General features: G+C 39.9%; 1 protein-coding gene and 2 non-coding genes across 19 annotated transcripts in view; 1 reads left to right on the forward strand and 2 right to left on the reverse strand.

Moving 5' to 3' along the window:
* Positions 1-1907: 1907 nt before the first annotated feature.
* Trnam-cau (transfer RNA methionine (anticodon CAU)) lies at positions 1908-1979 on the reverse strand. The gene has a single exon. It is a non-coding gene; the product is annotated as a tRNA-Met (tRNA).
* A 2327-nt stretch (positions 1980-4306) lies between these two features.
* Positions 4307-13681, reverse strand: part of LOC145455785 (uncharacterized) — a 109213-nt gene continuing 99838 nt past the window's right edge. For 5 of the 17 annotated variants that reach the window (XM_080333803.1, XM_080333790.1, XM_080333791.1 and 2 more), the window contains 2 exons: positions 10647-10945; positions 10186-10273 (listed from right to left, as the gene is read on the reverse strand). In XM_080333803.1, the coding sequence (XP_080189929.1) occupies positions 10653-10945 (293 nt within the window). In that variant the 3' untranslated portion in view covers positions 10186-10273; positions 10647-10652. Of the gene's footprint in view, positions 4387-4993; positions 5059-10185; positions 10274-10646; positions 10946-13681 lie in introns of those variants that run through there. The other 12 variants (XM_080333794.1, XM_080333792.1, XM_080333797.1 and 9 more) reach the window with 11 other exon arrangements.
* Positions 7139-7210, forward strand: Trnam-cau (transfer RNA methionine (anticodon CAU)). The gene has a single exon. It is a non-coding gene; the product is annotated as a tRNA-Met (tRNA).

Raw genomic sequence — 13681 nt, forward strand, 5'->3', positions numbered from 1 at the left:
TTTGATTAGAATGTGAGATAAAAGATACTATCTTGTTGAATTCGTCTGATAATTTGTTATTCAACAACGTGCCTAGAAATCTCTAAGTAGAGATGAGAAACAGTATAACAACAATTGAGGGGTTTCTCTTGAATCACGTCCAATCTATGATATTGTCGTATTCTTATAGCTCGTTACACCAGCGGTGCTTTAATGCAGTCGTTCGGTTGAATATAAAACAGGTAAACAATATATGATAATATATAAACAGACCTGTATAATACATTTATATGGATGTATATCGATACATACATCGTCAAGTTATTTCATATACGATCTCCAAACCCAAGTCCATATCCGGCAATGTTTCTCAAGAGTCTCATGAAAATTGTAAATTATTAAAAAACCGATGTCAAAGTCGAAGTCAATATCCAGATTCAAATGATCGTAAATCCAAACCAGATCATTATCTGGGAAAATAGTCTGATCGTATTTTTAAAAGCAAATTCACGGTCATCTGCGTTTATGGGATACATTGTCAGCGTTCCTTATACCGAGATGCCATCATTGTGCAATACGCCCCATATATATATAATCCACTACTCAAGTCATCACGCAGAGGTATAAATAGAAAGCTAATTGGCATCAGACACAACTAAGTTCTTTTTTATTATGCACACCTGAAAGGACATGGCATTCTTCCCGCAGTCACAATTCCCACAAGCAATATTAAGTTTTCCAAAACCACAAAATCCAAACGTGATTTCAAACGCACCTGTTTAAAACAGTTTAAACACTGTTTTAAGCAGGAGACTTGAAATAAAAACATTCAGTCCCTTTTCTATAAAACCCAGTATGTCCTAATGTAATGTCTTAATAATTTTCGAAAGACACGATCTTACAGATTACTTACAGAAATAGCGATCGTTATGCAATTTGTTTGTTTGTTTTGAGGTATTCATGGTGTGTGTCGACTCCTATGGTCATTTACACCAGCCCAATTCTGGACTCGACCTCGGTCGGACTCGGACCCACAACCCATTGGAGTTGCAGATGTGGATTATACCACTACGCTATCTAGCCACAGGTGCGGTATGTAACCCCTCTGCAGTTTTAGTTGTTCCATCACGCTTGTTCTATCAATAAAACCAGAATCACTGGGTGACATTTTATAAATATTGACATGATGTCATGGATTTATTTCGAATTAGCGAACACATAATTGCAGATCAAATGAGTTCGAGGTGGGCAAGTCATTTTCGTGCCCCTGGCGATGACAGTGATAATTGAATGACATTTTAGCGGCTGATGAAATACAGTTATCCATAAATGTGATCTCTTCGCTGACATATATTGAGTTGGTCGTTAGATGGGACTATAGCCACATTGGTTAATTTGTCCATTATATGAAAAAGTCGAACTACTGCTATATTTACTGCAGCTCAGTCTGCCGTGTACGGATGCACCTATGTACTTTTATCAAGTTAGATATTTCATTAATACAAGTTGTGTATAATATCCGAGCATTCCGTGTCATAAATATGCATAGAAATGAACAAAATATTGTAATTCTTCATATATAGGTGGTCATGGTCATTGCTAAAAGGGACTCTGTTTTAACATCATGTATTTTAAATATATCTTCATTTTTAAAGGCAACCATAGTGTTGCAGTTAAATTCGAGCAGCGATAAAAAGGAAATAAATTCATAAATAGTGTTAACACTACATTGACATGGAATTATAGAAGAGTGTGGAAAGACGCAAATTTGCCTGAGACAAAAAAATTAGCACTTTAATAATATTGCGGTTGGTAAAGGTTAAAAATGTCTGTCGCGCGTCGATTTTCGGTCGAAGTATTTGCACAACGTTAACAGAATGAATGCGAAATCTGATGCAAAAATACGTCACTTGAAAAAAAGTTTAAAATAGCAGAGGATGGTTTCGATCCATCGACCTCTGGGTTATGAGCCCAGCACGCTTCCGCTGCGCCACTCTGCTTCGCCTTCTGGAGCCTGCGCCAAACGGTGTCATCTAACACTGAAGGTAACATATGAAAATCATAACCTACGAGTAGATTTGAGCTTTAAAACCTGATATAAATCTGAATCCAGACTCCATCTCGCACGTACTGCGTCTGGATCCAAACTGTCAATATAAATTCCAGATCAGTGATTATTATCCTGTGATAATCTGGTAAACACTTCTAGTCGGTACCCCCGACGTTTGGTAGGCTATAACATGTGACAGATTATCGTACTAATAACGCGAATGTCGCGGTCTGCGACCCGTACTGGCCCTCACAATCGCTGCGATGGCGCAGACGGGAGAGCGTCAGACTGAGATACCTGGTTCAATCCCACGTCGAGGAAGATTTTTAATTCAAATGTTGCTGTTTGGGAGTTTGAGAAAGATGGGACAAACTGGCATAGCGGATCCTTCAATCACGTGTAGCAGTTTGCATATAACCATATCCCAATATATACTCCATTATATATATATAGTTATATTGTCTATTTGTATAAATACCTATGTGTAGCGTCACTAGTCATTTTACAATATTTGCGATTACTTTGACACATTGACGAACTATGACAACGACCAAGTCTTATACATAAATGTCGACATAATTTAGAAGTTACAGTGGCGAGATAGCGTAGTGGTATAATCCACAGCGGCAACACCAACGGGTTGCGGGTTTTAGTCCGACCGAGGTCAACTACAGATCGAATTCCTACCTAAGCGTTGGAGGTTTATCTAGGGTCCTCCCCGCCATCTCATCCGTGTAAGCGGTGTCTCATAAAAGCCTAGAAGTGGACCGTGCTACAAGTCGGCAGCTATGGAATAAAAGTGAAGAAAATTTGCCTGGTGTAAATGACCATAGTAGTCGACAAACACCATGAATACCTCAAACAACAGCAACAACAATATAATTTATAAGTCTATATCTACTCTTTGTGCAAGATTTTTGTAATTACGAAGACCACTGTTATGAATAGTATCCAATATTGCATGATTACTATTGCGGATTTGAACGGAGTTAATTAGACGTTTCTATGCATGTTGAGTGACCTGTAGCGTCATATACTTTTGCGAAAACTTGATTGACATTCCCACACTGCATTCTGTCATATAAAATGTGGAATGATGGGCTATTTGGACCAAGCATATAAATACGTGACACTCCCAGCAGTCAATGATAGACAAGCACAGCGTGAAGTCAAGAATCACATGAGCGCGGTTATCCCTCAATTGAACAACAATTCAAACTGCCTCACAACGTTATTTGACCGATGAATATGCACGCTCTTTCGACAATTCTGTGGTGCAGTGGTTTGTGGTTATCGCGTCTACTTCACACGCAGAATGTCATGGGTTCAAGCCCCATCGGAGCTAGTCCTGCTATTTGCTTTTCCTGTATAAATTATTGGGATTGAGAGCTACATTTAAAAAAAGTGTACTTTGACATCTCGTTAGATGCAAAATGCTACACAAATGAAAAAAATGTCGTAATATTACGATTAAAAATAATCGAGCCATTCGGTACCATTACCGTTGTTCAAAACCGCTAAATTCCAATGTAAGTCTGCCGCGACCCGGGATTGAACCAGGGACCTTAAGATCTTCAGTCTGATGATCCCCCGAGTAAAACACACGATAAACGATGTCTTGAAAAGGTCTGAAGGACAACGGAACTAGTAATTATAATGTATCCTGTTTTAATTATTGCAGTTGGTTACATGTAGATTATAGTTTCATCTGAGTTGTGTATACACGCCAAATGATACGCAAGGTTGGAGAATCGCCCTTACAGCTTCTATTTGTCTATCATGCATTCATAACCACGCGGTTGGATATAATCAAGTAGGCTAATTCGGAGCCATTTTGTCGAGATTTTGAATCTGTTAACGGATGGCATCGATTCAATTCAATTTATTATTAACAATTTCGTCATTTCAATACACCCTCAGATGGATATATGGAGACTTTCCAACAGTCCGGTGATCTCCGGTACTCAATGATGGTCAGTTCAGTTCAGTTCTGTCAAGTGTATAGTTTGCAGTACGGAACCCAGTTGGACTGTGGAAACCAATTCGGGAATCGCGGTGCTACACCGTAAAATCGGGAACAAGAAGTCAAGAACAAGTGGTGTGACACAACTATGGCCGGATTTCCTGTGGGATAGCTGGATCTTTCGCGTTGCCACGCAATATAGCGATGTTTTAATGAGCAATGCCATGTCATTTGGTAGTTGAGAAAACGGTTTCTTTCTCACTGAATATCGCCGGAGTCCTATTCGATACCGCATTTAAGGATACTAACTCGCATAAATGGTTCAAATATATTTATTGCTCATTTTGTATGCGCATAGATCTTCGCTCTGGCGTGGACTTTTGTTCTTGAGGCACTGAAAATGTGAAAAAAAAAATAGTGACCAGTATCCACTTATGTAATTACTAATAATACACGTCACTAACAATGAAAAAAAATTATAAGCTAGGCAACATATGCATGCATTTTGACCTGTAAGAAATTATAACTTTTCGGAACGAAATCTGCGTGAGGCAACTACCCCCATGCAGTGTAAACAATAATCAATCTCTTCTGTAACGGTTGTGAATAGGGTTGTATTTATTACAAAACGTGTTGAAAACATATCTGCCCAAACATGTTTAAGCAATGTTCTAAGTATAGGCCTAGTGCATTTTATAAATTTATCAAACTCGTCTCATGCTTCGGAAAGACCATGTATACAGCGTGGTTGACTTATTCTAGAAATATCCCACTAACATACGATATGGAAACCTCATCGTTCTTCTTATATTTCGACAGTTTTATCTCGACGGTTACATGTGAACTACTCCAGGGGTGACCAACTTATGTAGCCTGAAATATTGACACACATATGGAGCTAAGATGATTTACGCTGGTAACGTCGGCGGGTTCATATATATGCTTATCCTACTAATAAATACAGTTGCATATGGTTTGATTAGTAAGATGTCGATACTTACTCAGTTCTACTCGTCGTAATAGCCTTTAGATCCATCGTAGTAGCCTTTGACATTGTCGTAGTAACCTTTGGATTCGTAGTAGTTGCTTTTCGATTCGTCTTCATCCAAACCGTAGTATCCACGTTCCTGGTCGGCGCGCCTGCGCCGCCTTCTCCTAGCGTCAGACTGTAGGACAAGCCCAATGACGGCAAGAAATAGGAATGTGGTTCTCAGCTGCATGTTGAATATGCGGATGTTATTAACTGCATGTTATTGTAACATCTTGATGAACTATCGAATTCGCAATGCCGTCTCACCTTTGTATCGTTGGAATGCTACGAACGTTCTGGCTCGATGTGGAGCTGTTAATATACGCTTTTATGATGAGATAATTTTCCACATGAAATTGCTCCATATTTTATCACTGCTTCTACCGCACTAGTACAGTATGTTTCACGATTGAATTATGCCCACAAAATGATTTCCGATGATCATCATTGCATGTTTTCGATGATGAGTTTTATAGGAAATCCGCCTTCCGTACGTCCATTCAACTTAATGTATGGAAAATCAATCTGTTACGAAGGAACCGGAGAGAAGCAATTCATAATGAGATGAGGCCAATGTAGCGTTACTACTCAAGTAGAAGTAGAAGTACACCGTAAAGATCGACCTACTCGCAAATATAATTAGCGATTCCAAAACATGTCAAAATTGTTTCAGGTTAAAGTATAATTTATACGCCCGAAAAGTACTCAAATAAGTTGTCTCAAAGCGTAGATTTTGAAGCGGTGTCGCTTAGGCCTATTGTTAACAGTTAATTGGGAATTTTGGATTGTCATACTTTCGAAAGTGTAATCGCAAATTTTGTAAAATGACTAGTTACTCTACGCGTAGGTATTTATATAAATAGATATTATATATATCCAGTTACTCTGATGCTGTAGTCATTTCACTCGACCCTTTCTACAATATCACTCAAAAAAGTGATGCAATCGTACCTAAAACTACTTTCCACCTTCGAAATTTCTCTTTTTAAATTCTAAAAGCCAAGTACTTTTGTATAAAAAGTCGATGTGTGCGAATAGTAATAGCTAAGGCCATTTAAAGTCATTAATGTCATATTTTTTATATGCTTCAGTAAGTCGTGAAATCAATTTTAACGCAAAAACCGCATCCCTATGAGGTAATAAGACAGTTATGAAGTCATATAAAGTCATATTTTGTCAACCCTCATCAGCGTCTGTGGAGCGCTTATTTTCCTTACTAAAGTAACATTCCACACTACATGAAACTATACTACAACAGTGGTTTAAAATAATAAAATTGATGTGCCTTACTTTCATGTTGCGTATGATTTACTCTTTAGTTCCGTGAGTGACGTTGTTCGCAAGTAAAAATACACGATTTTCAAACAAAGTCATAAAATGTCATGTTTTCTAAAAATAATGTCATATAATTGATTTTTAAGGTTATATAAAAATGGCCCTAGTGATAACCTGCCCGAGTACTCCAAAAAGTAGAAGATAGTAACTTGGTTACTGACCACCTCTGATCGCAATTGATATTACCGTAATGGCTGTTGAGCTATGAAAGGATGCCTTATATCACCTTATGATAACGATTTCCTTTACTGGTAGCTGAGCTTAACGCTTTACACCAGGAGTCTCAAACTGAAAAGCGCTCTTGGGCTAATGTTCTGGTTTATGATGACGCGGCGGGCCGCAGCATCAATAGCGGTATTCAATGTGTTTCCAAGCAGGCCTTATGTGACGGGATGAAATTTTCTGATTAATAGGGAGCCGACTTTACACACTGTCATTTCATACACACCGTGAAAATGGGATTTTACTATTGTAGTAACTTCCTACCACTCGCCGTGGCGTCAAGGTGACAAGAAGAAAGGATGTTGAACAGAAACAGCCATCTTGTTGTTGTCATCGCGAAACGTTTGAATCTACACTCGTATAGTCGCTTATTATAACGATGTGAATCGGTATGCGAAAGCAAAAACCATCATTGTGCAGCGCGTCCATTGAAGAGATGCTTGGAAATCGAGCAGATGACCATTTGTGATTATAACACATTGATGCATGTTTAGTTGCGGATCAAATACGTAAGTTCTGTATCTAAACAAGATAGTTATGCTAGACGGCGCAAGGGAGCAGCAGAGTGGCGCAGCGGAAGCGTGCTGGGCTCATAACCCAGAGGTCGATGGATCGAAACCATCCTCTGCTACATTGGTTCGTTTGATAAATCTTAGGGCCTCGTAAACCGGCAATACCACCATACAACAGAACATCGTCCTTTCAGACACCGCTTCTCATCCTGTTTCCACGCAAACAAGGTGTTCGGTGAAATTACATCACTTTTTGTCATCATGTCTGCGTCTCTGACTGTAGAATATGTTGTCATCAATCAGAGTGTGGCTACATTGTGTCATTGGAACGATGGCATATTCTATTTATCATGTTTTTTAAAAATATTGTGATTCTATTTTAAAATGATCCGTGGTTAGTTATTGGTTCAACAAGACCCCATATTCGCATTCAGTATTGTTGGGCTGTTCAGAGAATCTTTGGTACCCCCCAAAACAGTTTGAAAACGCGGGACCTGTAAATAATTTGCAGTTTTTCGCAGGGTTGTAACCAAGTCACAAGGTTCCCCCGAGTCACAAGTCAAACGCACTTTTGTGCTATTGATTCGAGTCCTGTCGAGTCATATTGAGTTCACCACCGAATCAATTCCGAGTCCAAGTGGGGAGCACAGGTTCGAGTTCGAGTCATAGTGTTGCGACTTGGGACTCGAGTCCGAGTTCAAGAAGTCATCATGTTCACTGTTCAGTTTCGAGTTAGATCATGATTAACTCAACGCCGATTTGGTGATATCGGATGCCTCGCATTAATAATTTCCTCACTTTTACTAGTTCTTGGCCCTACTATCACAGCCACTACTGATAGACGAGATGCGATTAATGTCGTAACTTTACCAATCTGCTAAGTTACAATGAAATCCATGTCTTGAACGTGGGAGTATCGAGTCACAAAACTCGGTCGAGTCATGCGCAATGACTCGAGTGCAAATCGAGACAAGTCATATTACATATTTCAAGAAAATAACTAGAGTCACCAAAAATAGCGACTCGAGTTGACATGACTCGAGTCATTACAACCCTGTTTTTACCACTGTGGACTAATTTCTTCACTGCGCGAGGATAAAAAAGCCCATGGTCCCATCCTCGCCGTCTTCAGGACACGCAATTAACTTTGATGGAGGCGTGTCATTATCTTATTCTCAGCCATAATAGATATGACAATTCCAGCGAAAGATTTTCTAGAATCAATTATAGATTCGAATGCTAGATTTATTTTAGTTTCATATCCATTTTCTTCTCTTAAATTCATCGCCATGCAGAGAATGATAGGAAGTTACAGTTCAAAAAATTTCAATCAAGATGCTAACACACACCTTTACAAAGTTGGCGAACCTCACGCTAATCTGCAAGTCTTTGGCGAAACCCGAAAACAAAAATCTGCCAAATTACAGATCAGATACATGATACTACCGAGCAGAGGTATCTAACACGCGGCCCGCGAGATCGTTTTGTGCGGCCCGCGTCGTCATTTTGGATTTTGAAGTATTCGACAATATTTAACTGCTACCTATATATTTTTGTAGCTTTGAGAACTTGAAATTCGCTTTAAAAGTACCTCGAAACCCTGAAACTAGTCATCAAATTTCACTATCACATCACTTTCAGAAGTAACCATGCCGGGTAAGATCAGCTTTCACGTCATATTACCTGTTTATGATAGTAAAACATGACCCGCTGATGATTCGTGACTGAAAATGTTGATTTGGACTTGTGCGCGACCTTTTGTAGAATTACTCGAACTCGGAGTGAATGGGTGATAAAATAAAAATGACTCGACTTTAGTCGGGTCAAACTTTACGATCAGAGAATGACTTGTGACTCGGAACGCGGTGACTTGGTACGACCACGAACGTAAAAAACTATCAGACTGTTATGGGGAATAATAATATATCAAAAGATCGTAGCTTTGCGTTGCGTAGCGTAGCGTATTTAGCTATCTAAGCAGGTAAAAATGACAATGGCAATCGTTGGCATTCTGTTGCAATCTTGATGTATAGTTAGTTACATCCTGCACCATCTTGAGTCTGTTTATCCACGTTATCGCCAATTAAAGGTGGCGAGTGAGGTAGTCGTACGCTTCACCGCTGTAACAATAATGGATTCCTCGGGATTGGACTGTTTTATTACTATAGCACATTAATCATTATATTCAAGTTGTTATTGATCAGTTCCGATACTCGAAGGTAAATCAAACTCCGATGCATGCACGTCATGATTCATGTGTACACTAGCAAGGTGTTATAAGTAATTATTTCGAAAAACTATGCCAAGTACAACAGAAAATTTATTCAAATATTTGAAAATGTGATTTCTTTCGTGCCAGGTGTGAATTCACAATAGTAAATCACATTTCCACGATGTTTGTGGAATGCCAGTCTGCAAGGTCCCGTCCTATAAGGCCTACTTGGTAATACATTAAATACGCCTGTTATTGGTGCTGCGGCCCGCGAAGTCATCAAAAACCATGAAATCAACCCGCGAGCGTATTTGAGTTTGAGACCTCTGCTATACAGTGAATATTGGAGCACAAAATAACTGTGCAGCGTCAAAAGTAGTTTTAAAAGAGCAATATCATTCAAATCGCGATTTTCTAACAAAACTGAATATTCACTGCAAAACAGTGTTCCTTCTGCTGTATAAGTTTAAATCCTGATCTCCGCCAAAGCCTCGAGACTGGCTCCGCGACGCGAACCCTCGGAAATCATCTAAATCCCAGTTAAGAACCACTGTGATAATATTACTGTATAAGTCTGGTGTTTATCAAATTGTTCGCACCGTAGAACCTATAGCCAGTTTTGTTTGCGAACAGGAACAGCTAAGAAAGATATCGAGTTTCGCACGACGAGCACGAACGCGAACACAACGGTCGCGCCACCCATACGCCATACGTCATTAATGAATTCCCTGTACGATAATTGGAGTGAGTGTGTTGTGACTGTGATACAAAATACTGCGGCGGGAATGAAAAATAACTCTCCTTTGCAGATTCAAATACCCCTTTCTCATTAAATCTTGTCAAAGCCCTATTTGAGAGCGCACAAAATGGTACAAATTTCAATCACAGTTTGAAAAATATATATTTATTGTCGTACAATTGTTTTATGGGTGTAGATCTTCACTTTGCCGTTGACTTTTTTCTTGAGGCTCTGAAAATAGCAAAATATTAGGGACTAGTATCGAGTCATGTTAATACCATGAAACAATTCATAACGAGCGAACCGCGATAGGTTGGAGGGACAAGGCATACACACATATTCTATAATTTTGACCTGAAAGAAAGTTATCTTTTTCGGAACGTGAAGGAAGCGAGAACTACTATTCGACTGAAACACGACTGAAACGGTTGGAAGTGGGGTTGCATTTAAAACAAAGCATTCGAATAGCGGGTTCAAAGTCCACCCAACTTTGATATCAGGTTATGTCACACAAGAGGACAAGGCGGGATCATATGCTCATGGCCACTACTAAAACAGCATCTGATCGTTTGTAAGGCCTAGTTAGTAAGATATAGATACTTACTCTGTTCTATTCTTCGTAGTAACCTTTGGCTCCGTCGTAATAGCCCTTGGCACCGTCGTAGTAGCCCTTGGCACTGTCGTAGTAGCCTTTGGCTCCGTCGTAGTAGCCTTTAGCTCCATCGTAGTAACCCTTGGATTCGTCGTAGTAGCCTTTTGACTCGTCTTCATTCATACCATAGTAACCCTTAGATTCATCGTAGTAACCTTTGGCTCCATCGTAGTAGCCCTTGGATTCATCGTAGTAGCCTTTTGATTCGTCTTCATCCATACCGTAGTAACCCTTGGATCCGTCGTAGTAGCCTTTGGCACCGTCGTAGTAACCCTTGGCCCCATCGTAGTAACCCTTGGCACCATCGTAGTAACCCTTGGATTCGTCGTAGTAGCCCTTCGATTCGTCTTCATCCATACCGTAGTAGCCCTTAGATTCATCTTCATCCCGGCCGTAATATCCGCGTTCCTGGTCGTACCGCCTCCTTCTGGCGTAATAACGACGACGTCTGGCCCACCAGGCATCAGCCTGTAGGACAAGCCCAACGAGGACGAGAAATACGAGCGTGGTTTTTAGCTGCATATTGAATCTGCGGAAAATAAATAACCGTTATTACCACACCTTGATAAATTTGTAATTTTCAATCCATTCTCACCTTATTATCGTTTCAGTGCTGTGGTAGCTCTTGAATGATGCGGCGTTCTTGAAATGTCAAACTATTTATATAGCTTTTATGATGGGATGATTTCCACAGAATATTCCTATACACCTAATTACTTCTTCATCCGCATGACAATATGATGCAATATAGGATGGAATCATGTCAATAACAGGATTTCCGTTAATTATCATTGTCTATTTTCACTGATAAGTTTTATAGGAGAGCCTGAAAGCGCGCTCATCTGAATGGTATGTTCAGATGGTGGTATCAGTGCTGGGCTGACTCGAATCAAGACTTAACTCGGATTCAACGTAAAAGAAATGTGGAATAACGCGCGACAATTTTAAGGCTAATTTTCAACTCATCAAACGTATTTCGAAAAACATTAGAAACCTCTCAGTCGCACTAGAAACGACCACGTCACCCATACATATATTTTGTCTGCTGCATTCCTAGTCCATTTATGTTTCAGATATCGTGAATTCCATCAACAGTGACATTTCAGACAAATCAGCATAGACATGCTCTCACTGCCGTCATAATTGCGTCGACTGGCATTATGATATTATCAGGACTAGCACGCACAAATTTACTCCATAAGTTTGGCTTATGTGGAACTATAGCTGAGGGTTCGCCGTGGTTGATAAATTAACCTGTGCATATCTGTGTCACAGAAGTCGGTCGTACATTTGAACCTCCATCGAAGGCTTGCATGGAATTTGGAGACAGGTCTACATACGATCCATAGAGGCACAGATAACAAGCATCTCCACTGGACCTATTAGTCTGGTACTGCCGAAAGCATTGGTTCAGAAACATTATCTGCTAGTGACACAATAGAATAATTATATAACGCTCGTGGTACTCTTGTAAGAGATGAACCTGAGTATTGAAGACTCATTTTCTCGTGGTAATGCGATGGATGCGATAGTTTATACCAGTGTTTCTCAACTTTTAGCGCTCGTGCTCCTTATGCTGTGATGAATGTTTCTCGTACTCTCTATCCAGAATCGAAACAGTACTTTGTCAGGCCATTCCTCAAAACTCTGGTCCTGGACCCCGTAAGGTTTTCAGCACAACTGCTGCGCATTTCAGGGACAGGAGATATCCATTTCATAAGTGTCGCCTTATATATGTTGTAGTTTTAGGGGCCACAAATGTCTATCGCCTAAAATATTTCGCTCTATGTCGATTCAGGAAATAATTTGGTCCTTAAATAGCGTATCATTTCACACTGCATTTCGTACTCCCTGCTTTGGTGCGTCGTACCTCCAAGGGGTGCATGGACCACTGGTTTAGAATCGCTGATTTATACGGACATACACGAACGAACGACTTAGCATTGTTGACAAAAATTTACGTTTTTCGTGGTCAATTGCATGTAGTAGACCTTTATATCTCCTACAGCTTTTAATTTCAATGTAAACAGAAAACACATAACCCATAACCATGAAGATGGAAATGGCAATGTATTATTGATAACAGCTGCACCGATCATAGAATAGGATTTGTCAGCAGAAAACCACGTTCCCGTAATTTGTTCGATAATTAAGATCATATAAACTGAGATCAATGTATGAAACCTTTTACCCATTCTTTACCTACAGGGAATCGACGCCACGTCTCCCTTGCCATTAGCAGGGGTAAGGCATTGGTGTTGCCAGAAGGGGACCAAAGGTTGAGCAGTTTTGAGCATATGTATTCTTCGTGCTTCGCGCGATATATAGTGTTGGTACGCGTTATGTACAGACTTGAATCCAACACGAGGTACGATCCCAAAAAGATCGCCGTCGATAGAATCGTGGCCGAAGATCACGCTGGATGACCCTGCATGTCTTTGCAACCTGAGTCTCGCGGTACAAATATGCGACCAACTGAATGAAATATTGCGCTCCGTGAATAAATGCAAATGGGGATCGTGCACGTCTCAATGAATTTTCTCTTTTAATTGGTTGTGATACGTGTGAGCGATCTTTTAAGTAGCCACAACTTTCGCGGGAGGTCAGGATATAACAGCATTCATCAACTAAGTAAGTAAGTAATTACAAATGACCCGCCAGCATTCACCCTCCAGAAACTCATGAATAGTCCTACCGTATGGTATGAACATGTAGTTGAAGATCTATAATTACGCGCCTTCTAAATCTTTGAAGACGCCACTTCTATCAGCTCCACCGTTAAATCTGATAAGGAAAACGTATATGCCGGGTCGATGCCGGGTCGACGCCCCCAATGTGCTCGAGAGCGGCCAAAAATTATTTCATAGCTTAACAAATTAATTTTTTGCTAGAATCAATAAACTTGAAAATTTCTTCGTGCGATTTAATTTACATGTTTTGATTTTAATATGACTACCACAACCTCCGAAAAAATCCATTTAGTCAAA

This window comes from Botryllus schlosseri, chromosome 14 (assembly GCF_051294905.1).
Source record: "Botryllus schlosseri isolate E-star chromosome 14, Bs_hap1, whole genome shotgun sequence".
Classification (NCBI taxonomy): domain Eukaryota; kingdom Metazoa; phylum Chordata; class Ascidiacea; order Stolidobranchia; family Styelidae; genus Botryllus; species Botryllus schlosseri.